The sequence below is a fragment of the Euprymna scolopes genome, chromosome 12 (genome assembly GCF_053919585.1).
Source record: "Euprymna scolopes isolate OS-2025 chromosome 12, ASM5391958v1, whole genome shotgun sequence".
Classification (NCBI taxonomy): domain Eukaryota; kingdom Metazoa; phylum Mollusca; class Cephalopoda; order Sepiida; family Sepiolidae; genus Euprymna; species Euprymna scolopes.
Window position 1 is genome coordinate 44122487 of NC_136493.1, and position 27873 is coordinate 44150359.

The 27873-nt window shown below is 34.5% G+C and overlaps 1 protein-coding gene across 1 annotated transcript in view; it reads right to left on the reverse strand.

The window, feature by feature from the left end:
* LOC145291261 (uncharacterized) overlaps window positions 1-27873 on the reverse strand; it is a 131890-nt gene that overhangs the window by 13971 nt on the left and 90046 nt on the right. Inside the window, exon 2 of the mRNA XM_080136871.1 lies at window positions 10629-10666. Coding sequence (XP_079992997.1) covers window positions 10629-10666 — 38 coding nt within the window. The remainder of the gene's footprint in view (window positions 1-10628; window positions 10667-27873) is intronic.

Genomic DNA, 27873 nt, shown 5'->3' on the forward strand with positions numbered 1-27873 from the left:
CTTTTCCATTGGCGGTACTAATGATAGATGCCTCCGACTAGTGTATTTTTACAGTTGTAACAATGTATGCATATCACATTTGGTGGTTACAACCCAAAATAAGAAAGAAAAAAAACTATAACTGAATATATAGAGGTTTTACAGGAATTGGAAATGATATCGACTTGTTCCATCACTAATATATATATTATATTAGATAGATGGATGGACATTAGTATATAACAATAGAAAAATGTGAGCATGAAAAGTAATATGGTTAAGTTTAAACATGGAAAAGTAAAGGACTAGTTATTAAAACTGGAAAAGAAAAGGACAAGATATTCTAGTAAAAAATATAAATTTATAACTTAATATATTGCAGCATTAAGAATTGATTATATAAGGTTATAAATTGAATTTTTTTAAAATTCTTAATGCTGCAATATTTTAAGCTATAAATTTATTATATTTTTTACTAGAATATCTTGTCCTTTTCTTTCCCAGTTTTAAAAACTAGTCCTTTATCTTTTCCATGTTTAAGCTTTACCATATAACTTTTTATGCTCGCATTTTCTATTGTAATCCATGATTTTTCCAGGCTTCCAATAAATTCACTTGTTCTTTGTTTAATTTCAGTCTTATATTTTGTCCCCATAAACACGTATGTAATAACAATGAACAACTCTCGTCTGCTTTCAATAAAATCTCCCAATTATCTCCCTTCCATTCTTTCATTCTATCTGTTTCACTTGTTACTTCTCTTTTCGCGAGGAGACTAAGTTTCTATGGAAACCAGTCACAAAAAAACATCACTCACCTCCTTATATTTTTTTATGATTTTGAACACCAGTAAATTTATAACTTGTTTTACTGAACGAAAATTGAAAAAAAAATTTTTTTTTTGCAATATAGCTGAGAAGGTGATCTATAAACTGTAATAATTGTTTGAGATTTGGTCGAAAAATGAGTGAAGCTTTAAAGCAGTTCTAAATGACTAAAACTGCTACTTAACCATATATTCAAACACTATCGTGTTTGAATGATATATAAATATCATTTATATGAAAGGAACTTAGTGTGTGCAAGTTCATATCCTATAAACTCCTAAATGGCTGAGTTTTTTTTGTAATTTCACACAAATGTGATTGGCAGTGTTCTTAGGTTTTGTAACAGAATGTCTTTGGTAAGGACTGATAACCGAAAAAATCCGATAAAAGGAACAGGCAATTTTGACTAAAGTTAACGCACCGCAGAAGCAGAAAGGACCAACATATAAAATCAACAGTAGGTTCTTTGATATGACAGTTCAAAATAAATGCTTTCTAAGAGGGGAGAAAGCAAATACCAAGTCAGATAACTTCTTTAAACTTACACTTTTAACTCAAAATCATAAGTTAGTTTTTTTTTTTTGTTTTTTTTTGCGTTTTCTTTAGGTCATAAGAAATAATTTATCTATGAAAGATTACTGACATAATTCCATGATTTCATATGAATATTGGTGCATACTCTAGCGAAGCATATTTGTTCCTAGCAGTTTTGATGTGTACACTGATGTGTGTGTGTGTGTGTGTATGTATATATGTGTGTGTACGGCATAATCACATTGACACACCGGTGCTCCTCAGGTCACCCAAGTTAAGCAATGTTGAACTTGGCTAGTAACAGATGGGTGACCATTTGGGAATTGTAGGTGCTGAATGTGCTCTCTGCTTATCTCGGTATTTGTTTTTAATCATCCTGAATCTCCACTTGCCGCTGGTATTTATCGCCACCGACTCAGCAGAGGTGTGGTTGGAAATTGTATATCTCATGCCACAAATCCTATGCGCAGGCACCCTTACAGTGGGTATCCATAGTCTGTCAAGACTGAAGAAAGCTTTATATGTGTGCGTGCATGTTTTTAAAAATACAAGTTTAACAATTCTGTTGTAACTTAAGACCTATAACAAATTGAAGTACTTTTCTGCCGAAGATTAGCTTATGGGCAATAAATTTCCACACAAGGATAATATTAATTAACTAGCAGGACCTGTGGAAATTCCACAGAGAACTCATTCATATGTAATATACTGATGTTGGCATTCTGTAGATATTTAGTGTAAATGGCAATGCTCTGATATTATTGTGGCTTTTTTATTAAAACTGCAAAAGTATTTATCTAAGCTAGTAGGGACGCCTGGCAAAGCCCGGTCGTAAAGTATGCTTAAATATGATATTTTAATTTTTGCAGATTTCATATATATTATCATAGAGTTAATGCTCTATTGATTTTTTTTTTATATATTATAAAGTTGCGATTTCAAAAATCGCAAAAATATATCCATAGGACTTGGGGAGATTAGCTTTAATCGAAACCAAAATTAAAACTTATGAAATATACTTACTTAGTAATAGTTTTTCTTTTTCTATTATTATTTAATTCATCTAAAAGAATTAAAAAATTTTTTTTTATATATTAGTAAAAATAGTAACAGTATTATTTTACATTTTATTGGGGAAGTGGTATTATCCACTGGAGAGCCATGTATTAAACAGCTGTCCTGTTTTTAAATCTCCGAAACAGCGGTAAGCAGCTGATGATCCCCGTTTTCTATTTACAAAGTTTTAGTTAAGGTTTTCTCTTTTCATCCTTATGTAGTTAAATTCTGTTTTAAAATTGAATACTTTTGCGAAATCGGCTTATGCAAATGCTAAGTCTATTTCTATTTAACAATTTTAGTAAAGGCTTTTTTTTTCTTCATCCTTATATAAATGAATTCTCTTTGATCATTATAAACATTTTAAAAGTCGGATTATGTAGGTGCTAAGGCTGTGATAGTTTAAAGTTAATTTTTTTTTTTTCCATCCGGGAATTTAAACTGCATTCTTTATTTTTGCATTTTTTTTTTTATTCAAAGCTTCTTTAGACATATATATATATATATATATAATATATATATATATATATATATATATTATATATATAAACTTGAGTTCCGTCAGCCATAATCGAAACCGAAACTTCTTCATAAAATTATTTATGAAAAAAAAAAAAAAATAGATGGCTGAAGTGCCATCACCTATAATCGAAACCAAAACCAAAACTTATGAAGAATTCCTGGTAAAATGGAAGTACGTACTAATTAAATGACCCGGATGTAAGCATGACACAGAAAATAACACACACGCCATCATATTAATATATAGATGTTGGATTTTTTTAGAACTTCATAACAAAATATTGATTATGTCAGATAACTGCTAAATCATTAATCTCAATATATTTTGTGCATTCATTCTTTCGCAGATTGTTAGGTGTTATTAGCACAACGTTTCGGTCGTCATACCCTGCAATCTTCTTTGGGTGTTGAATACAGGTTTCCTTTTCTCCACTAAGGAAAAGAGAGGTTAGCTCTGCATTGCAAGAATTCGAACCATGGTTTGGAGAGTAGGTCCGTAGATCATAAAGTTCAATCTTCGGGAAGGGGAGGGGGTCACTGGGATATTTTTTATTTTTAGAGTTTTCCCGTGACTTAATTTTCGGGATATCTATGCTAATTGCTAATATTAGTGAAAAATTGCTTTACAAGACAGAGAATGTATTTTCTTTTGTAAAAAAAAAAAAAAAAAAAAATGTAAGGGAGACAACTCCCAGGGAAAAAGTTTTTTTTGTGTGAAGTTACCTCCCTTGGGTTTGGGCATGTGTTTTGTTATTTCTTCTTTTTCTCCTTTGCATTTTTAATTAGGGGGGATCCAAATGTGATAATGAAGGCTAGGATAATACCACATTCTTTTCATTGTTTTGACTCTCGAGTATATAACTAACACAGACACAATCAACCGAGAACAACATCACTCTGCATAAAAAACCATAAGATATCAATGAATATATACCCGAGAATCAAAACCAGAAAAAGAATATGCTTTTGTCATATCCCTAGTGATTAAGTTCTATGCTGGCACGGCTAATGATATTTTTTTTAACATATGTGCCGCCTCTTTAAGTTGTTTGTTCACTACTGTTCTAGGTGAGCATTGTCTGAAGACAGCGGTTTCAATCCTACTCAAAGCATGCCAGAAGATTAGTTGGCCAAAACATGACAACAACAACTATGGAAGGCAGTAATTGATGGGGATACAGTTATAAGACTCAGCATTCCTATCCCCATCGGTGTTAATTAGCTGAAGAAGGCCAGAGGGTGAGTACGCCGAAACATGGTAAAACAACAACAAATACGAAGATAACTGTCCACAAAAAGAATGAATGCACAAATTCTGAAGCCTAATCTCGAAAGATTCCACAAATAAAAATAATTTTTATTCTTCTGATATATACAATGTACAATTTTTCTTCGATACAACATACAAAACTATATTATAGTTTGAAGCCATCCATTTCAGTTCATTTTCTACTTTTCTAGTCTTTCTTGTTAACTCAGTTCATTTGCATATGTGCAGTTGTTGCACTGGTTTTGATCGCAAAGCGAATTGCATATGCGCAGTTGTAATTTGTTTTTTTGTTTGTTTTTTTTTTAAACCATGAATCAACTTTGGTCACGTATAGAAAAAAGGCATAAAACAAACATGTAAAATAGCTTTTGTGTCACCACACCCACACTTGCTCTCAATTGAAAAAGATGTGGTTATATATATATATATATATATATATATATAACTTCATTTATTGTTATTTACTAGTATTCTGCAATAATCCACTCAAAAAATCTATATATTAATAGGATGACGTGTGTGTTATTTATTTTGTGTGTCACGCTTACATCCGAGTGACTGTCGTTTAATTGTTATGGGCTTCTATTTCTTGTAATAAATAATTTTACCAAGAATTCTTCATAAGTTTTAGTTTCAGTTTCGATTATAGCTGCTGGCACTCCAGTAATCTATATTTTTATGAATAATTTTATTAAGAATTCTTCATAAGTTTTGGTTTCGGTTATAGGTGAAGGAACTCAAAATTATATATGTATGTATGTATGTATGTGTGTGTGTGTGTGTGTGTGTGTGTGTGTGTGTGTGTGCGCGTGCGTGCGTGCGTGTGTGTGTGTGTAAATAGAGGGAGACCGAACGAGAAAGGGAAACTGAATAAGAGAGATGCACATATCTCACATATACAGTATGTTACAGCACAATCTGATACTTGACAAAAACTACACGGTGGAACGATAAAGTTGTCGTTCTAAAGAAAACAACACTACAGCTTTATTTTAAAACTTTTATTGAAAAACTCAGCTCAGCTAATTCGAGTATGTAGTACAGCTGACATGTATTCAATGTAGCCACCTTCAGCCACAATCACCACCTTGACACAGGTGCAAAACTGGGAGCATGTTTTTTCCACAAGCGCATGGGAGCTCTGCAAATACTTGGCAGATGGCGGCGATTAGGCTGGTTTTGGTCTTGTGGGAGATCATGTTGGTGATGCTCTCGACGTATGACCAAATGAAGTAGTCCAGTGGGTTCAGGTCATGCAAGGGGGGAGGCAGTGAGAGAAGGGTATAAAATCGTAGAACTACTTCTAAAAGATAAGCCTGGATCTCTTGGGGCTTGTGGGCCGGCGCCGAGTTCTGCTGGAACACCCAGGGTTTGCCAGCAGCTACCTGATTGAACTGGGAGATCAACACTCTTCAGCACATTAAAGTACACTTTTGTGTTGACTTTCAAGCAGACTTTGAAGCTGTGAGGTTGCATGATGTGGCTCTCACTTGAAACCACACCAAAGACCATAACCGTGGACGGAAACTTTTTTTCATCATCCTAGGCAGGTCCCTGTTATTCGTGGCAATCCAGTGATGCATTTTGAGGGTGCTGTCAATAGGCCTGTTGTCCTACGTTAGATCAATAGAGAGCACGAGTTGTACAGCGCCACATTATTGATCTCATTCGTTGAAGAATGTTTCACTTTCAAACATGATAGGGGGCTCCTATCACTCTTGGGATTTGTACACAACTGGCCAACTCGTAGATGCTCTGCAACAAAAAAACCCAAAAAACTGGTTTTCATCAACCAGAAATGGAATCATGCCATTTCTGCGGTGACAATATTATCATTCCACTCTGTAAATGTAATACCAGGAGATGCTGAGGAGCATAATAAAGACTTGGATTGAGGAGATCACCGCCAGACACCTCTATGTATTCTAACAGAACTTCGCTCATGCTCATAAAGTTAAGACGACCCAGGCTTGGCTCTAAAAGCTTGATTTGTGGCCACCTTCCTAACTCGACGGCAGCCCTCTGGACTATTTCTTCTGAGGTGTGATCAAGGCCAAAACCAACAAGTACACCCACAATACAGTCAACTCTCTGAATTCTGCCATTATGGTGCTGTTTGCTGCTGTAGCACATTATAAGGTTACCAAAGCATGCTAACGATTTTTGCGCCTGCCTTGACATGCACCGTTCACTGAAAAATAATGTTAAATGCAATAAACTGGTGAGTCTTCGCATATAGAACTTTTGTTTCTTGTCTATTTTGTTTTGTTACCTACCAAAATTTGCTGCAACACCTTGCATTTTTATACTAGCTGACACTCCCAGTTCACTTTTACTTCGCAAACTTGGCTGCATAGCAATTTAAGTAATAGTCAACATATATGTTGTCTGGCTCACTTCAATAATCACATTGAAATTTATTTGGCTCTTCATTATTGTAGCAAAAATCAAAAGTTGAAACATTGAATTTCAAGTTGTTTGGCCAAGATCAAAGTGTAGTATCTGTTCCGGCAGATGCTGCACTTAAGATAATTTGTACCAGTCAATGGAGGGGAAACCCTCTATACTGGGACAATTATTATTTTTGGTAACCAGAGTGCCCCCTTTTTGCCTACTTTTAGGGGAGCTGGTTTTTACCTCACATTAAAAACGGCCTTGTGCCTAATTTGCTCAGTGGGGGAGCAAATAAATACCATCTGTTCTTCAGATGCTGCATTTCAATTTCTTGTTCTGTCAGTGGAGGAGAAATCCTTCACGACTGAGACAATTTTTATTTTTGTTCCTTTTCTCCCTGTTAAAAAACGACCCTGGTGTCTAACTCTGCCCCATGGGGAGGCATCGTAAATAGAAACATCAAATGGAAAAGTGACAGTGTTCTACGACAAAGACATACAGGCGGGCAGATACATAAAAGACAAGGGCATCAAGACAGATATAGTAATATGGAACAAGCCCGAAAGGACTGCACTCATTATCGACGTCACAGTTCCAAACGACTTTGGCCTTAATAGAGCAGAATGTGAAAAGATAAAATATCAGGACCTAAGAAATTATCTAAAAACAACATGGTCTCTGAAAGAAATAAACAATATGCCAGTTGTGACAGGAGCAACTGGCCTAATAAAAAAGAACCTTCATAAATACTTAGAAGCAATCCCTGGAAAACCAAGCTGTAGGGAAATACAGATAGTAGCCATAAGGGAAACAGTGTCTATTCTTAAAAGAGCCCTTGGATATAAATTTAAATTATAATAGAATCAAGTGTTAGCCCCAGGAAGGAGCCCCTTGAGCTCTTCAAACTAACAAAAGTAAAATAAAAAAATGAAAAATAATGGAAAAATAAGGTAGAAAATTAATGAAAACAGTTTTCAAAGACAATTAGCAAAAATTAAGTTTTGCTAAATTGGCCAAAGATTTTCAGTTTTTCAAAAAAGATTTACCTCCCTTTTTTACAATTAGGACTCACCGATTTGAGTTGGTTTCACTTATTTCGAGTTTTGAATTTCGTTACAATAACAAAAAGAGCTAAATAAATGTCAACATGATTACTAAAGTGAGCCAGATATACATGTTGACTAAATAAGAAATCTCTATGAATTAAAATATTTTTATGTGTATTTTACAACCTGGCAATGCCGGGTGGCCTGTTATTTAGAACCAATTTTTTAACATGCAAAGGTTAAGTTTTTTTTTGTTTTTTTTACACAGGCATCCCCACTTATCAAGGCCAAGAGGCCACTCGAGGATAAGGGTTAAAGAGTGTACAGTAGAAATTGGAAAATATAGTAACCGTTAGTAATGGAGATTCGGTAAATTTGTTAACGGCTCATCAAAAACTTTACGTTAGACTTGAAGACAACCATATTGTAGTCAGCTGGAAAGCAGAAAAAACGGAAGACAATTCCATAGGCGCGCAGTTCTAAGAACGAAGCTTTGCTCATGGAATCTACGTTTAGGTTTAGGCACAGATACAGAGTGGGGGAAATTAGTGTTTTCTGCTAGACAGGTGTTTCTTGTGAAAGTTTGGCGAGGAGGGACCATAGAATGGAGCTCAGCCGAGCACTTGCCATGAAAATAACGATAAAGCAGAGACAAACTTGCAACATCTCTTCTGTAAGAAAGAGGTTGCAGGGAAGAGAAAAGGACATCCCTCACAAGGCAACAAAGTCTATTTTGAACTCTATCAAGGCAGGATAAGTCCTTTCTAGCATCTCCTGCCCAGATGTGGCAACAGTACTCCATCCTTGGACGTATCTGGCTCTTATATAGATAGAGAATTGCATCAGCCGTGAGATATCTACGTAAGTGCAATTTTTAACTATTCTGTACTTCCACATAGCTTAAAAAGATACCTTTGAAAGAGAGAGAGAGAGAGAGAGAGAGAGAGAGAGAGAGAGAGAGAGAGAGAGAGAGTTTGTTTCCTATAGACTCCGCAACAGCTGAGCCAATTTTTATAAAATTTCAAACAAATGTACTTTATGTAAATGGCAGTGTTCTTATTTAGGTAAGGTTTGTATCTGAATGTCTTCGATAAGTATAGAATAATCAAAAGAAATCTGATGAAAGAAGGAACAGACGATTTGGATAAAAGTTAACACTTTATACAGTCTAACATCACGAGTACATTTAAATTTTATTATCACACAAGCAGAAAGGCCAGGCATATAAAAATCAACAGTAGGTTCTTTGATATGACAGGGGAACGTTTAAAATGAATGTTTCTGTTTAGAGCGTAGTTGAAGCATTATACTCTTTTTGCATTTTAATTCAAGCAATCTATATATATATATATATATATATATATATATATATATATAAGTGAAAGTGTGTCTGTGTGTGTACATTTCCCTACGCAATAACTTAATTTTAAGTCTACAGACTCGAAATTTGATATACAGCGTACTGAGATTTTGGAAAATCGATGTGATCGGTTTTCGGCCAGAAATTTGGCGATTAAGGGGTTAAAGCTCAACAATTTGACCTTTGAGAACTCTACCAAACTCCAACAATTTGGGGTCTACGCACTTGAAATTTTAGATATACGTTCCTTGGACATGGATCCAACTTAACTTGATTTGAGCCCAAAACAATAAATTTTAAGGGGGTCATAATAGGGGTCAAAGTTAAAAAAATTGACTTTTTTTTTTGTGCTCAGCATACACCTCCAAACACCCGGGCAACGCCGGGCACCCATGCTAGTTATATATAAAAATGATTTTATAAAATCCACTCTACAGTACAATATAAACTATAATGTATTGTGGATCAAGTGTAGAGAAGCACGCAAAGCTTCCTCCCAGTGTACTACGATGGGTCCCTAATTAAACCAGGCAATCAATTGATTTGATTGAAAAATGGGCAGTTTCACCAATTTTGATGACAATCAAAATCTGGAAGTCTGAAACATTCGAGATCATTATTCAATCCCAGGCAATGTCGGGTCTCTCTGCTAGTATTTTATAAAAATAAATCAATCACAAGTCTTTATAGAAATGGTTTTTGCTGCTGCTGCTGTTGGAAATGGGTTCTGCAATCTCTTAAGGCCTCTCTACCAGATTTATGTAATAAAAGTGTGTGCCAGGTGTACATATCTAAGTATATAGAAACATTGAAAAAAAGAACAAAAAAAACTAATGTAAAGAAAACGAACGATGTTAAATGTAAAAATCAAAAAAAAAAACGAAGAAACGAACGTTAAAACTACTTTTAAAAATCTGAAAAATAAAAACACGTGATAAATGGCTTAAATAAGACTGTTTCGATATTAAAATTAAAAAAAAAAAATCGGTGGGTACTCGGGTGTTTTGGGGTGTGTGTGGTCAGTCGGGGTGGGGGTGTTAATGAAAACCTAAGAATAAGTGAAGTAAAAAAAAAAACAAAAAAAAAAAACAGAAAAACGAACGTTATGTGAAAAATGGCTTAACACTGCTTCAATATTAACATTTTAAAAATTGAAACATCTCACACCACGATTCAAACCCAAAGCATTTAGATAATGAACCAACGCTCTAACCAACTGAGCTAACACGACACATGAAATTATGTCAGTTCTTCAAATATTTAAACTAAATCAGGTCATGACGTCGTCTGACGCATGCGTAGAACTGATCTCGCCATGAGAGGACGGTTTTTGCTGACCCCCTCCCCCCTGTAGAAAAGTGTTGATTTCAGGGTGAAAAAGATTAACGTTTTTGGCCAATTTTTTCGATATTTTTCGGGCGAAGGATGGGGCTTTCATATGAGACCAAGTTTTTGAATTTTTGTTTAGTCTGTCGAAAGTTTTTAGCAGACACACAAACATACACACATACATTCGCTTTTAACTATATATATAAAAGCGGAAATGTGTGTAGGTGACACTATTTAAACAATCATAATAATCAACTACTTTACTTTCCGGCGTTGCCCGGAACCAACAACATAACAGAAACACAACAAACCTTGTATGATCTTCTTTCTGTTTGCCACAGTCTCGCCACTGCAATAAATAAAAATATAAATGTATTAATATACACAAATTCAAAGATGAAGAGGAACAGATAGGCATACAACATGTACAGAAAATAACTATTAAATGCTTAAATGTAATTCTTTTCAAGGCCAATTGCCTTTGCGATAATTCATCTTTCGTTCTTGTTAGCTCCTTACATAAAGTGGCTTCATGCCTTGTCTGGAGCAATTTCCATAAAGAATACTTTTGTTTAATTAAAAAAAGAAAGAAAAGAAAAAAATGAAAAAAGAATTCATTATGATATAAACTAGGATTTTATTTACAATTTAAAGTTTAAATTCAATTTACTATTTGTCACCAAATTCCCAGACTGCCTGGGAACCGCATCAACTGATTTTTAAACATTTTTTTCTTTTTTAATTTGTCACCACTCAAGAAAAAAAAAAAAAAAAAAAAAACATGGAAAAATGTTAACGAGATTGATCAATTGAAAGATGGATGAATACTATTAGATTGAAAATTTCCAATTCGAAAGCATTGCTCTGGGAACCTGTTTTGAACTAGCTATTTAAGCAGTCTGACGATCAGGCTAAACTTCCACACAAATCCTTGTAGGTTGTTTCCCCTGACAACACTCTTCAATCAGTAGTTATTAAATTGTTATGTGGACAAACTGTGCAAAAAAGGTATTTCTAAAGTCCAAATCTTTAATTTCAACAATAAGAAACAAATACTCTGCAATTTTTACTCATTTCTTTTAAACCGAGCTAAACAACTGACCCAGAATACAGCAATTTTTCCCCCTTATTTCAGATATATCACCAATGAAAAGTGAGTAAAAAAAAAAAATAAATAAATAAATGAAGCATGCATGGTCCCCCGTGAGTGCACAGTGAACGAGGCATAAAAAAATGACTAAGTTCAGCATTTGCCCCCCCCCCATCCCCATTTAGCCCCAAAAGTCCCCAAGGCCTTAAGATATTTAAATTTGAGTTCAGCACCATGCAAAACTGCTAAATAGACATACAGAAAATTTTGGACAAATATGGTAAAACAGTGCCAAAAATGGAGTGTTTTTATTGGCCCTTGAAGAGCCCCTGGGGCACATCCAAGAGTTTTTGTTATTATATAGAAATCCGTTACAACTTTTCAGAAAGTTTTATAAAAATCCAAGGCATTAATTTTTTAATAAGCACAAAGTGTCAATTTTAGTCATTTTAACCCGAAAGGCAGCCGTAGGGGAGGGGGGGGCAACCAGAGTTTACCCGGAAAATCCGTTCTGTTACTTTTTTTTACTCATTATGTTTAATGTTTGTGCAAAATTTCAAGAAAAAATATCTTTAAACGCAGACTTATTAGGATAATGCAAAGCTCAGCAAATATGTGCGTGTGTATGCATGTGTATATATCATAGCATAATTAAATAATAGTTATTCTTTTTTTTACCTACTGACACTAGTGTTTCATGCTTACGCAATTATCAGTGTACTATGATAATTCCTGCCAGTTAATCCAGTCACGAAGCCACCATTAACTCCATTTTGCCCCACCTCTACCTCCGAGCCACTGAACAATTTCACAAGAATGAAAAACTAATAAATGCTCAAGTCGGCAATAGACATTAGACAATCCATACATAGTGATTGGAAGTCATAAACGCTGCATAAAAAGGTAGTTGGCTGCCTCTTAATTTATACTTCTCAGACAATGCACATCTATAAGTATTCTAAAAGGGACTTCATAAATAAATATACATAATATATATATATATATATATATATATATATATATATACACACACACAGGCTGACCCCCCCCCCAAAAAAAAAACGGGCCCTAACTAATTAGGCCCCTTTTCTTAGTGTTTTGTCCGAATGACATGAAACTTTGGTCATAACTAATTATATTCAAAACATCACATCAAAACACTAGGGCCTTTGGCCTTTTTTTCTCCGTTGACGGTAAAATGCCCAGAAAAACAATTGAATGCCCTCTGTTTTTTTTTTGAGTCACCCTGTATATATGTGTGTATATATATATATATATATATATCTTTCTCTTTCTAATTAGACCCCTTTTCTAATGAAATGAAACTTTGGTCATAACTAATTTATTATATTCAAAACATCACATCAAAACACTAGGGTCTTTGGCCTTTTTTTCTCCGTTCTACAGCATATGTTCTAGATGGCCTCCATTTAGCTTTTTTTTTTTGGAGTCAACCTGTATATATATATATATATATATATATATATATATGCTCCCTATCTTGAGTTGAGCATATTTGGAAGTGATATACAAATTCCCATTAGTGTATTAAGCGATGCTCTTTGTGTAAACAAATTGAGCTTAGGTATTTGGACAATGTCCAAACATTGTGAATTCACTGCCCACATAGCAGTGGCTGAATAGCGCAACGGTTATAAGCTCTGACTGTCGTTTGGACGGTTGCGTTTCGATCCTGGCTTGAGGTAGTTGCATGTCTAGCCAGACTGATGCGCTGTGAAACAGTACTGCATGTGGATTAATATATATATATATAGCGTAATTCAAAAATAGAAAATACTTTTGAACGCATAAGAGGTAAACTTCAAAGCTGTGTAAATCCAGAAGGGAAAAAGTTTGAGCATTTGCGTTGATAAATAACATTTAATTTTCATTAATATAATTGTTTGGGTTTGTATTACTGTACACACAGATTCAAAAAAGTTGTCAAAAAACAAATATATAACAAATAAATGTTATCAAAGGCAAGAGAAGTCACTTTTCTACCTAACTGGATATATTTTTTGTGTTTTTATTCAATATAACATGTTTATACAGCTTGAAAAACGTGCATTGTTTACCGATGTATTGGAAAATTCAAAATGGCGTCCGACTCTCTTTAACACGGTAAGTTTGGGAAAAGGTGTTATAAATAATAAACTAGACAAAATACTATTAAAAAACCACCGAATATGTCAAGTTATGTCATGGTAACATATATTGAGCGAATTTCTAACAGTATTTTGTCTAGTTTATTATTTGTAACACTTTTTCCCCGAACTTACCGTGTTAAAGAGAGAGTCGGGCGCCATTTTGAATTTTCCAATACATCGGTAAACACTGTATGCTTTTCGAGCTGAATAAACATGTTAAATTGAATAAAAACACGAAAATTATATCCAGTTTGGTAGAAAAGTAACTTATCTTGCCTTTGATAACATTTGTTATATATTTGTTTTTTGACAACTTTTTTGAATCTGTGTGTACAGTAATACAAACCCAACTGTTTTATAACTAGGGTTGTAACAACAGAATCTTCTTTTCATTGTTTTGATTCAAGTATATATCCGACACAGTTAATCAACTGAACCACATCACTATATAAAAGCACATAAGATATCAATGGATACACACTCAAGAGTCAAAACAATGACAAGAATATGCTGTTGTCCCTGCCCTATTTATTACATATAGTTGTACGTATACATAATCTCTAAATAAATGTGTTTTATTGTCCACCTACTTTTGGCCCACCCTGTAAGTAAATAACATATATATATATATATATATATATATGAGAATGTGTGTGAGTGTAAGGACACTACTCAACCTATATATTCAACAGATTTCTGATCTACAAACTTGAAATTTGGTATGTAGGATATTCAGACATGTGGAAAACTTTAATCCGTTTTCATCCAAAAAAAAAAAAAAAAAAAAAAAAAAAAAACAGGCTGTTAAGGGGGTCAAAATGGAAAAATTGGTACGTGGGGGGAGGGGGGTGGGTCGATGAATATTTATCTGTTCGCCATTTTATGAATGCGCATGCGTGAATGGTTCCCATGACCGATTCATTATGTTAAAAATAAATAGGTTTGAAAACACATCAAATCTGCCTAATGGGTATCGTACTTGACTCACTTCCTAATGGGTATAGCACTTGACTCACTGTCTTTAGCTTTTGGTTTCGATCTCAGATGGAGTATTTTTTCTTTTTACTTACAAGAAGTGAGAAAAATAGTCGCTGACACATCTCTCGGTTTCTGTATGAATTACAATATAATATTTATATTTATGTGTATTTTATGACCAGGCAACGCCGGGTGGCCTGCTTTATATATATATATATATATATATATATAAAGTCAGTTTCATGGGAATATACTTGAAAATGGATCACCACATTATTGATCAATTGTTAAACATGATATCATTGGCATAATCCAGAGTGCACGGTGACAAGATACACAAACATGCTATATCCACAGATTTTAATAATCTAACAGATTAATAGTCGATAGCAATTACATAAATGAACAACATAATCCAATTGCAAAGCATGAAAACGACACAAAAAAAAAAAAACGAAATGAAGGAATACAAATTGGATGGAATGCGAGAGATGGAATTTGGACATACATCCCACCTTACGAAGATGTCATATGAAAAGAAGAAGGCCAAGCACCAGTGGCGGAAGAAGAGAAAGAGGAGTAACAGGCAAAGCGAAATCCGCAGACAGCTGACTCTGCGGGCGCGGCGGACTTGCTAAGAACCAGCCAATTCTTGCAGATTTCAAATTTCTAAGTGGTTGGGAGGCACCAAATTCCAGCAGTTACCGAGAAGTACTTGGCACAAAAACCGACTGACCTACCTTGGGAAACCGGATGGGATGGGGGGCGTGGGATGGGGGGGGGGGGGGGGTTAAGAAGGGTGTAACATACCAAACAGACGCAGACACACCCACCCAGCTGGAGTCATCTGGATTAAGCTCTTTGGGGGTTTCAATTTCAGCTGTTGTACTTTCTGTTATTCTTCAGGTCAACTACTCCCGCTAAGAGTGGTTGTCGAAGAACTATATATAATCCCTCGATTTTTACAATTTAAAAACGATCTCCATTTTCAGCAAGATCCACCTAAAGTACCCACCTCGAAGACACCACTAAAAATAGAAATACCAAAGCGAATAACAAAGTCTATCCATATTTTACTAGAATCAAACTGTAGTATCTGTTGTGCTGTTGCACTTAGTTTTTTCTCTCCTCAGTTAATGAAGGAGAAGTCCTTCATCATTGAGGCATTTTTATTTTTGTTCCAATATTTAAGCATCCCTATTTTAGAAGAAGCTGGATTTTCTCCGTATATATATATATATATATATATATATATATATATATATATATATAAAAAGATGTTAACTCTACTCTCTTGGCAGGGCTTTACATTGCATACTCGACCTTGCCTAAGGGTCTTCCATTTGATAGCGGAGGGAAGGAGCAGCCTTATTGTTCCTAATGGTACAAGTCCTGCCACCCTATACAGCGCCTAGTATTCCCAAATGGTCACCCATCTGGTACTGACCAGGCTCAATGTTGCTTAACTTCGGTGATCTAGCAAGAACCAGTGTCTCCACATGATTGTGTCATATATTAAACAAATATACTAATTTTATTTATTTTTCTTTTTACTAACGAGTCATCGTTTATTAAGGCCTAAGAGCACATGAATGCAAGTCTGATGATGTGACAGGGACTGGAAATTCGCAGACAATGCAGGACCTAGTAGGTTAGAAATTTTTTTTTTTTTTTTGAACTGTCCAAAGAGGTTAATGGCTGATGCACCAGGCCAGACATGGCAACAATAATCCATGCACGGGCGAATCATGGCTTTATAGAGATACTGGTAGGTGTAAAGTTCAAAGGACTTAAATCACCATCCTTTCATATAGCACTACATTGATCAGAATAGATTGTAGTCGGATGGAGCAACGTCTAGACTAGGGTGGATGCAGCAGAATTTCAACAACATCCAGTTATGTTAATACAGTGCATGATCTAATAGATAGACAGAAACAAACATCTTTATTAAATCTAACTAGTGTAGAGTACTGTTCGAGCTTTATGTTAAAGGTTAGATCATGTGCATGATAAGTCAAAAAGTTATTCGTAGAATTGAATTGTTAGATGTTTTTAGTATTTTTTTAGAAACAGCTATCCAAGAACAATTGTACTACTTGCATCATCAATTTCGACCTTCACTGAACAAACCAAATTCATTATTAGTTGGTTTGGTTTCACGTGAAGGCCACATCACGCCACCTCACATCTTCAAGTCAGCTTAAAAGTTAACACCAAAGTGTACCTGGATGTGCTGAAGAGTGTGACGACTCCCTGGTGCAATTAGGAGGCTGCTGACATACTCTGGGTGTAACAGCAGAACTCGGCGCCAACCCACAAGTCCAAAGAGATTAAAGCTCGGCTTCAGATGGAGTGCTACAACTTTGTACCTTTCTATCACTACCCCCCCTCCTCCCCCGAACTGAACCTGCTGGACTACTTCATTTGGTCATATGTCGAGAACATCACCAACATGACCTCCCACAACACCAAAGCCAGCCTAATCGCCACCATTTGCCAAGCTACTGCCGGCGCTTGTGTAAAAGGCATGCTCCCAGTTCCGGACTCGTATCAAAGTGGTGATTGAGGCTGAAGGCGGCTACACTGAATAGATTTCAGCTCTACTGCATAATCAAGTTACCTGAATTGATTTTTTAATAAAAGTTTTAAAATAAAGCTGTAGTGTTGTTTTCTTTAAGGCGACACTATCATTCCACCCGGCATAGTAGACCTCCGGGATACAGCATTAAAAATTAACAAAATACACTATATAATACATATGTAAATAATCAAATAATATAACGCCATAACCAGAAAAAACATTGTATTCCACATAACCTAAAAAAAAAAAAAAAAAAAAAATGTATCATAGGGCCACCATATCCTGGGGTTCTACTATATATATATATATATATATATATATATACACACACACATTTTAAACCAAAAGTTAAATATTTTTCTGAAGTTTTGTTGCCATCTATTCATACTCAGTGGTGCAACGGATCAGTGCTCAGTAAAATTCAGTTCTAAGTGACGATCTTCCAGAGGTGAAAGGTTCAATCTTCAATGTGGGCAATATTAATACAATTACAAATTACTTAAGCCTGCTATCTGGTCATGGCTGGTGAAATAAGAGCATGCTAGCCCCATGGATTAAATAAAGGGTTCTAGTCGAAATCCCATACATATTCCCAAGTTCGACAGAAAGAGTCCCCCCTCCCCGAGTTAGACAAGATACACCTGAAGAAAGTTGAAGGTTACATCTGTCGAAGCATTGTGAGAATAAAGCTCAAGATAAAAATACTGGTCAAAAAGAAAAAAAAAAGAAAAAAAAAGAAAAAAAGAGAAAAAAAAAAAGAAAAAAAAATACGAAGTTAAATTTGTATCAATTCAAAAATGTTAAAAATAAAATCTAAATTTACTAAAGAATTTAATTTTTTTTTTTTTTTTTTTTCTTCTTTCTTTTAACACTGGTGAATTAAATTCTTACTCCTGCAATCCAAATGGATTCTTCGTTGTACATTTTAATTTGAAAGTGCACAAGAATAGCATGGAATTTATTTGTATTCCTGAATGTCGGAGCTAAAATTGTAGGTGCCTAAATGGTAATAACTGCCAGAATTTGCAGTTTTTTTTTTATTTTTTAATTTTTTTTTTTTTATTCTTCTTGATCTTGTAACATTTGAAAGATCAAAGCAAATTTAGAAGAATTTATTTTTCCTTTTCAACAAATGGTATTCATTTTTTCTTCCTCTTCTATTTATGCCACAGCAATTTGGTATGGTATGCGGATGGGGGAGGAAGACTACCGTGAGGGGGGGGGAGTTGGAACAAAAAAAAAAAAATGTAATTCCTGTTAAGATTTATATGGAAAAAAAAACATTGCTCGTATTAAATCATCATAAATTTCGGTTTAATGCCCAGTTTACATGCTGACATTTGTTGAATGGCTTTTAAAAACTGTGGAACTAACCCTGCAACTTCAACTGTTCTGCATTACCTAGCCCAAGAACTTTAATCCAGCCTTTCAACATAACTATACCAACAAAGTCCTATACAGTACACATCTTGTATTGTTATCAACCGTAACTCATCAGATCTAAGCATCTCTAAGATTCACATTACACAATTATTTTCATGCTATTTTTATGCAAGATTATGTTTAGATTTAGGCACAGAGAGTGGAGAGAATTTTTTATAATGGTTTAGCTAATCGAGTGTTCTGGTGAAAGTTTGGCAAAGTAGAATCATAAATTGGAGCTCAGACGATCTGAGGTCCAATTTATGATTCTACTTTGACAAACTTTCACCAGAACAGTCGATTAGCTAAACCATTATCAAAAATTCCCTCTCTGTGCCTAAATCTAAACGCAGATTCCATGAACAAAGCTTCTTTCCTAGAACTGCCCACCTGTGGAACAATGTTCCACAGCTCTGCTTTCCGGCCGATTACAATATAGTAGCCTTCAAGTCCAACATAAACAAGTTCTTGTTGAGCCATTCCCTTAAATAACCAAATTCTACACCATTAACGATTACTGCATTACCACCTTACACTCATTAGTCCCTAACCTCGAGTGGCCTTCGGGCTTTGATATAAGTAAGGGTTCATTTGTAAAAAAAAAAATTTTTTTTTTTTTAAATAATTTTCATATTTCTTTTCATGCAACACAGGTCCTCAACCCTCACTGGTCAAGTTTCAGTTCCATACATTATCACACTGCATGCAAACGCTTGCTGGCTTTTCCCCTTTATTGATAGTGGCAACGTTCTGCTCATAAGAGTCCTGGAGAGAGTAGACTCCATTTGTTACCTAGGAGATATGGTAAGTGCTAGAGGTGGCTGCAAACCAAGTTCGACAGAGTCAAAGACAGTTTGAGGAAGGTTCAGAGAACTTTTCCCAATCTTAATATCCTGAGCCATACCAGATCCAGAACATTAAGTCAGAAAAATTGGCCATCTCAAAACTTGATGTCCTAAAATGGGCAAACCGTCTTTCCTGGTTCAAGTGTGTTGAAAGAAGCAAAAGGGCATATCAGCATTTGAAAAGACTTCGGACTAGCAGCAAAAGCAAACTAGCTGGGTACTCTAACAAGACATGGAAAGAAATAAGGCAAGACCGTAAACAGTGGGAAATGAACACAACTCCCACAATTGTGATTACCAGAGACTTAGCATAAGGGCAGGCACTGTAAAATCTCTTGTCAAAAGGAACAGGAATGAACTCTGGATAGTGAGTCTGAGTGACAGCTATCTGTCCTGTCACACAAACGTTAGCAAGTATAAAACTGCTAACAAACAAGGAAAGCAAGAACACAAATAGCAAGTCAGACAACCCCCGCTTCCACTATTTCTGTTCTTTTTGTTTTCACTTATGTTTTCTATACCAGTTTAATTTTTTTTTCTTAGAATTATTTTTTAAAACTTTACCGATTGAGGCATTTTTATATAAATATTAGTGCAAACATTGGCAAAGTACATTTATTTCTTAATGCCCATATTTCAATCCTCGGTCAGGTCGTATCAAGGACTTAAATAATAATACTTGATGCCCCCTTGCATATCAATCAACATTATAAGGATAGGATCAAGAGCAAGTGGAGTAATTCTGGGAATGGAGTGGCGCCCTTTCCGTACACATTGGTAAAGCAGCTAATGAAAAGGGAACCTTCAGGTCGCCCTCGACTAGAGTCAGCCACTTAGTTTAAGATTTATAAACAACTAGATCTGTATTCCATCACCACCGCTACCTTGTTATAACGCATACCATTTGATTAGTTAAAAACTAAACTATTAAGTTAGCGCCAGTCATATTCCAAGAGAATGGAGATGAAAGAGGAATAAAGACAAAGATATGCAAGGTTAATTTTTCATTTGGCAGATCCAAGTAGGCCATATTTGCCGCCGCCTGAAGCAATGTTAATCGAATAGTTATGTGATCATGAGAATATTTACCCGGGATTCTTACCTCGCAGCTAACTGTTACATCTGCCCCAAATTACATTTATGATGTTGCATGAATCAAACCCATTTCTTCTGGCTAAAATCAAATATTGTCAGAAATATGTTTTTTAATATGTATTATAGAAAATCAGGCCAACATATGTACCATCGGTTTCAAATTCAAATAAACGGGACCATTATCTGGTCACCTATGTCAGACTCTTCAACCTCTTCCCTAGAAAATCTGCAATATATATATATATATATATATATATATATATATATATATATATATATATATGTTATGAGAAAAATAGAAAAAACCGAATGAAATTATTAAAAATCAACGTTTCGTCCTTATTTCAGAGGGCATCTTCAGGATAATTGAAATAAAAAATAAAAATGTAAGAAAAGAAAAAGTCATCCTGAAGATGTCCTCTGAAATAAGGACGAAACGTTGATTTTTAATAATTTCATTCATTTTTTTCTATTTTTCTCATAACATAACGTCAACCACCGCTGGTATTTTTTCATTCCTTATACATATGTGTATATATATATATATATATATATATGTATGTATATATATATATATATGTATATATATATATATATGTATATATATATATATATGTATATATATATATATATGTATATATATATATATGTATATATATATATATGTATATATATATATATGTATATATATATGTATATATATATGTATATATATATATATATATGTATATATATATATATGTATATATATATATATATGTATATATATATATATATATATATATATATATATATATATATATATATATATATGTATATATATATATATATATGTATATATATATATATGTATATATATATATATATATGTATATATATATATATATATATATATGTATATATATATATATATATATATATAGTCTTATTTTTTAATATTTTTTTGTCAATAATTGAGCACTGCTGAGGTTATTCTTTACTAGCTACACACACACATTATATAAACAGTTCATATAAAAATATTGCTGTCATTTTTCATTTTTAACTCTTTGAGTTAAATTTACTATGCCGAGAAGAGAGGAGGGTACATTTTACTTTAATTTATAATTCACAATAGAGAAATTAAAGTAACTCGGGCCCAGTCGGTGAGGCATTAGAATACACCGACTGCTCCCCTGCAAAGGGTAAAAGTCCCTCAATGGGGGTCCTGGATATGACCTTAAACTATATCCAGTGGTGAGGCCCCAGCTTGCGGGCTTTGGGGAGTGTGGAGCCACCCTTTAATTACCATTGCTCCCAGGTCCACTCTGACCCGGAGTGGTAGTACCTGTTAGGGTTCCAACTATGGGTTAAATAGAAAGCGACTTGAAAACAGCAAATATATTCTATTAAAAATTTTTTCTTCAAAATCTTTGGAATCGGCATTAAATAACCCGAAAAGGGTTGATATGTCGTAAAACAAAAACAACCAACCAAAGTAACTCGGAAAAGTATGCTATTTAACTTTAAAATAAAGATAAAACAATTAAAACTTGATTTTTTTTTTTAAAGTTACGAATTTATTAACTAGTTCTACCTATCCACTGTTTCCCGGGAGTTTTTTTTTTCTTGGATGGGGGGGGCTATATACGCTTTAATATATTTTAATTTGTCCAGAGTTTGTGTATATATATATATATATATATATATATATATATATATATATATATATATATATACATAGAGAGAGAGAGAGAGAGAGAGAGTCGTGATTTCAAAAATAAAAATTAAAAACAGTATTTAGGTGTCATTAGCTAGAACCAAAACCGAAACTGTAACATTCAAAGCTGGTGACGTTACCACTGTACCTATGTGACACGCATATGAATTGACTAAAAATTAAAAATAAAATAAGATGAATGTACAAAATGTTTAATGATTTTTTTTTCAATTTGGACCCATTTCTGATCTTTTAAAAACAATTTTAACCGGCTAAAGCCCCATGAAAGAACAGCCCATAAAACAATCCAATCATTTGCGGCCCCTAGCACCGCTCTGCGAGTTTTAATTTTGACGGAGAGAGTTTGAAAACAAGCCGTGCATGCGTGGTCCCCTTCTGCTACCGCATGTGAGATGACGCCACAAAAAATACTGAAGAAATAATTGTGATAAGTGTGAAGAGCCAACGTTGCCTTCACATTTTCACCAAGTTTTAGAAAAATAAAATGGATAGTGCAAAAGTTATGAGGTAAAAAGTGCAATTTTTTGCAATTTGGGGGCATTTGTGGCCCCTTTTCAGCTTCTGGGAACGCCGAACCACAATGAAAATGGACAAACGGTGCAGTTTCATGCCTTAAGGCATGTATATTTGAATTCAGCACCATGGAAAAACCACTATATGGACATACATAGCAAGTTTTTGAGTAATATGAAAAAAGAGTTCGAAAAGGGCATGTTTTTTTTTTTAGCCCTAAAAGTCCCACAGGGATGTGAACCAGAATTTTGCCAGGGTCACCCATACTGAATTTATATTAAGAACAATGTTTTGGCCCAGTTTCTGGAAAATCTAATTGATGGATCAAACGCTATTGGGCAAAAAGTGTCATTTTTGGCCATTTTGGGGCTTTTTTTTTTTTTTTTTTTTTTTTTTTTACATCTTTTGAACCCCTGGGGAGGCAACTGGAATTTTCGCAAAAAAATTTTTTTTACTGTGCACATATATTTAATGAAATATAATTTGTGGCAAAATTTCAGGAAAAACTGGTTATCTGGCAACTGTCCGGACTAACAGCCGCACGATGAGAGCAGTAGTTCGAATAATTGAAATTAGCAATTCTCATCTAAAAAATTCAGAAGCACACACACACGTGTGTGTGTGTGTGTGTGTGTGTGTGTGTGTGTGTGTGTGTGTGTGTGTGTGTATATATATATATATATATACACACACTATATATATATATATATATATATATTAAAGCATAGAATTACTGTGTGTGTGTGTATATATATATATATATATACACACACACACAGAGTAATTCTATGCTTTAATATACATCAGCTTAATGTTTCAGTTTCATATGTAAGTATTTTATCTAAAACAGATTTACATAGGAAAGTTTCCAACAAGTGGCTGACTGATATCAGCCACAAAAGTCAAAGATTAAAAGAAAAAGATGTTTTACAATCTGTCGATCAATTTCTGCTAAATGAAAATTTGTGATGACCCAGGTCAGACATACATTAAATCTGAACACCGCATTAGCTGGACCAATTATAAAAAAATATCATGCCACAAAACACTTCAAGTGGATTTTATCGCATCTTCAAAATGACAGACACTGCGCTTTCCTTTCAGTCTCTTGACATTGCGTAATTTTATAACCTCGGGGTAACCTGACCCACACTTAGTTTTATCAGGAGTCAGACTGAAAACAAATCGTCATTTCAATTTTTTATTATCTTTTCTAATATATGTCTCTTCATCCATCTTAAAAAAAAAAAAAAAAAAAAAAAAAAAAAGAAAGAAAAAAAGGTGGTAATGGTAATCACTGGGAGGACGGTATCATGAGCACAGAGCAAATATGACACTGCCCATTCACTTACAAAAAAGGGAGGTAATGCGTGGGAGTATATGGGCAGAGTGTGGCATTCAGTATGGAAGAATCTGACTCAGCTCGCCCAAAGTAGGAAATTTCCAGGGAAAAAAGACTCATATATATTCATATATTTTGGCAGCAAGTCATTATTCAAGCACGTCTGAACACGGCAGAGTTATTCTTTTTATCGATTTTCCTGGATATCTTTTCCATTTGCCGAGCGGTCTTTTTTATATCAGCTCGCATATTGTATAAAATGGTGCCCAAAAGTTGTTGCTCAGCCACGTTCTTCTCAAGAGCTTTCTATCGTTCCTGATGATAATTGGATGCACCGATAGAAAACGCTTAAGAACATGGCTGAACAACAACTTTTGGGCGCCATTTTATACATATGCCAGCCGATATAAAAATGACCGCTCGGCAAATGGAAAAGATATCCAGAAGAATTGGGAAAAAGAATAACTGCAGTGTTCAATCAGACATGCTTGAATATATATATATATATATATATATATAGTCTGCAAAGTTTGGAGCGTTTTTTATGCTTACAGTGGTTAGAAATAAGATTTCTCCTTTCTTATCAATATTTATTCAATCAAGCTTTTTGAAACTTCCTACTCTTATGCAAGGACTCGTTGTGATACTTGGAATTTTTTTCCCCCACCTTTTGTCTTCAAAACAAAATAAAAATTTGAGGAACTTCCGCTGTGAGTGTCATCTTCAAGACTGAGGTTTCCTCTAATCTCCGTTTCAAATTTTGAAAATCACTTTCGAACAGTCAATTCTCTTATAACGTTGTCACCGTATACTTCACAAACCGCTTTGAAAGTTTAAGCAGCAATTTCTCAGACATGAAATTTGTTGCAATCTATTTTCTTGCAATCTGAAAGTATTTGTTAACAACGGAAAAAAATATACATAACATGTTAAATTTCATCTGTGAATCAAATATACCGTTTATAGGTTGGTCTTACGACAACTGTACTTTTAAAACACTAAAGACTTTCTGGACAACCTAATGTACATACGCACACACGAGGTGTCTCCAATAAGTTTCCAGACTTTTGTACTGGCATTTAAAATTGTCGTAGACTCTTGAAAATTCCGTATCTTATTGTCATACATTTTATGAGATGATTAACCAATTTTTATGATTTTTATATTCAAACTAGCCTGGTTTCCCGGCTTGCCCGGGTGATTGGAGGTGTGTGCTGAGCAAAAAAAAAAAAAAAAAAAAAGTGGTAGTAGGCAGGAAGGCAGGCTCAAACCCGTACTGCAAAGGAGGAAAAGAATGTAAAAAAGCGTCGTCTTTGCTGTTGAGTCCAAACCGGAAGTCGCAAAGATTTAAATTAAGGCTAGTCAATCGGAAAAAAGGGATGACTTTCAAAAATATCGGCGAAAAAAGCGACTCCTCCGTGTAGTAATGTGTCCAGTCGAGGGTGAAGGAATTAATTTTTCGATATTTGTTGTTCGAAGGGTCGAGTTTCAAAACGATACCAATCTCATGAAAATCCATCATCTCTGTCGAAAGTTTTAGGCAGACATAGATACATTTGAACAGACAGGTGAAATTTATATTATAGATGGACAGCTACAGCAGGAATTGGAATACACCCAACTAAAGCCGGATTTCATAGTTGGTGAATTTCAAAAATGCAATCTGGACATGAGGGCATTTTACAAGAACAATATGCAATAAAATTCTGTTTATATATACACACTGACAAAATGTCCTAACGAAAGACTTTCTTTAATAGTTTCAAAGAAACTTAGAAGACACACACACACACACATATATATATATATATATATATATATATATATACACACACACACAAGTTTTTTTTTTCTCGCTCTGACAATATTAACAGCCTACTTTTTCTATTCAAAAATTATTAAAAACTTAATATACTCAGTTATGGACTTATGAGTGACTTCATGAGGGCTAACTAATTTGCATATTCTTTCAAAAAAACGCATTAATTATTCATTTTATTAGATGATTGGTTTCATTTAACTATTCCGCTTAATTCTTTATACGTAATTTCCACAATGTGCATAATTGCATAGAATTTAGGATGGAAACGTTTGCGCATGAACACTTTCTATTTGATATTTAACTGTTATGGAATCAAAATTGAAAAAAAAAAAAAAAATTAGAAAAAAAGCAGTTGACTGACAGGAGTAAATTGATTAACTTCTGAGCATGGGTACATATACATTTTTGAGCTTGAAGTTGCTTTATTCATCCATCTGGCTATAGCTCAGATGATAACGAAAACTGCAGCACTAAATAACAACTAAGTCAGGAATGTTGAAAGTTTTGGTTTCGATTCCAGCTGATGGCATTGAAGTCTTTTTTTTTTTTTAAAATTCATTAAATATATTGGAATTTGCTCTATAATAAATACAAAATCTGGATGAATTAAAATATATTTTAGCATATTTTACAATCAGGCATTGCCAGGCAGCCTGCTAATATATATATATATATATATATATATATATATATATATCTCCAAGTAGTTTCAGAATGTATAAGTATGTTCTTGATCAGTGGTGGCATAATCACATTATTAGATCAACAAAGTAAGTTAAGCAATGTTGAGTCTGGCCAGTAGCGGATGGGTAAACATTTGGGAATACCAAGCGTTGTATGTAGGAGGACGTCGACAACTTCCTGCAAGAACTGCAAAAACTTAACATCTTCATTTCTCCTGACGGGGATATACAAGTGACTAGAGATCGCTTGTGAATTTGACATTCCCCTGAAACTTTCTCCTTCGGAAGAAGCCGGTTTAACCTGTCTCAGGTGAATTCTGCTTTGGTTCAGTATAATATTAAATTTACAAGCAATGGTCGCATGTACATCCAGTAGATAGCGTTAGATTTTGCAGATTTTTGAAAGGAGGTGTCGCCTTCCTCCCATACAGCTCCTAGTATTACCAAATGACAAGCCATGTGGTACTCCCCTTAACTTCAAAAAAAGAATTGGGGAGTCAAGGTGATTACGCCTGAGAGGAGAGACAACAAAACAGATACTACACTACCTTTCTGAACTGAGTATTAAAAGATAGTACAAAGTCGAGCATTAATAGATATAACAGTACAGTTTTAGCTGCAGACAGATCCCAAATCCACATTAATTATAAGGGATGCAATATTAAAATTGATAGAAGTAATAGTATAGTTTCGACTTCAGACATATGAAAAATGAAAATAAAAATGGAACACCTGTCGTTATCTGGTGTTATAAATTTGGCGTTAGTCTTGGACTTGGGAGACTGAAGTTCACTTTACAACCAGGACTAATATTTGCACAATTTTTTTTTAAAATCCAAGGTGTGGTTATTGAGAAAAGTGCAAACAAACAGACAAAAAGATTTTGGGGAAATTTTACCCCTATAATGACCCCTATGGGATCAACCAGAGTTATCACGGAAAATCTATTCCGGCAAAAATTTACTTTCACCATAACTAATGTTTGTGCAACATTTTAAAAATATCCAAAGCATGGTTATTGAGAAAAATGCTAACTAACGAACAGACAAATTGTAGTGAATTATTAGGCCCAATCCCTCCTTTGTTGGGGGACCAAAAAAAAAAAAAAAAACATCACTATTAGTAATGGATGTTTATCAAAACAGCTAGACTGAGGGTAGGGGGACTAACCAGTCTGGACATTAGTCATCCTCCCCTCCTTCTTTGAATATTCTTGCTGATTGGACGGGAAGGGCTAATGTCTAGACTGAAGGTGGAAAGGATAATGTGTGTGTGTGGGGGGGCTAACGGCGGTCTGGGGGGGGGGGCTGGG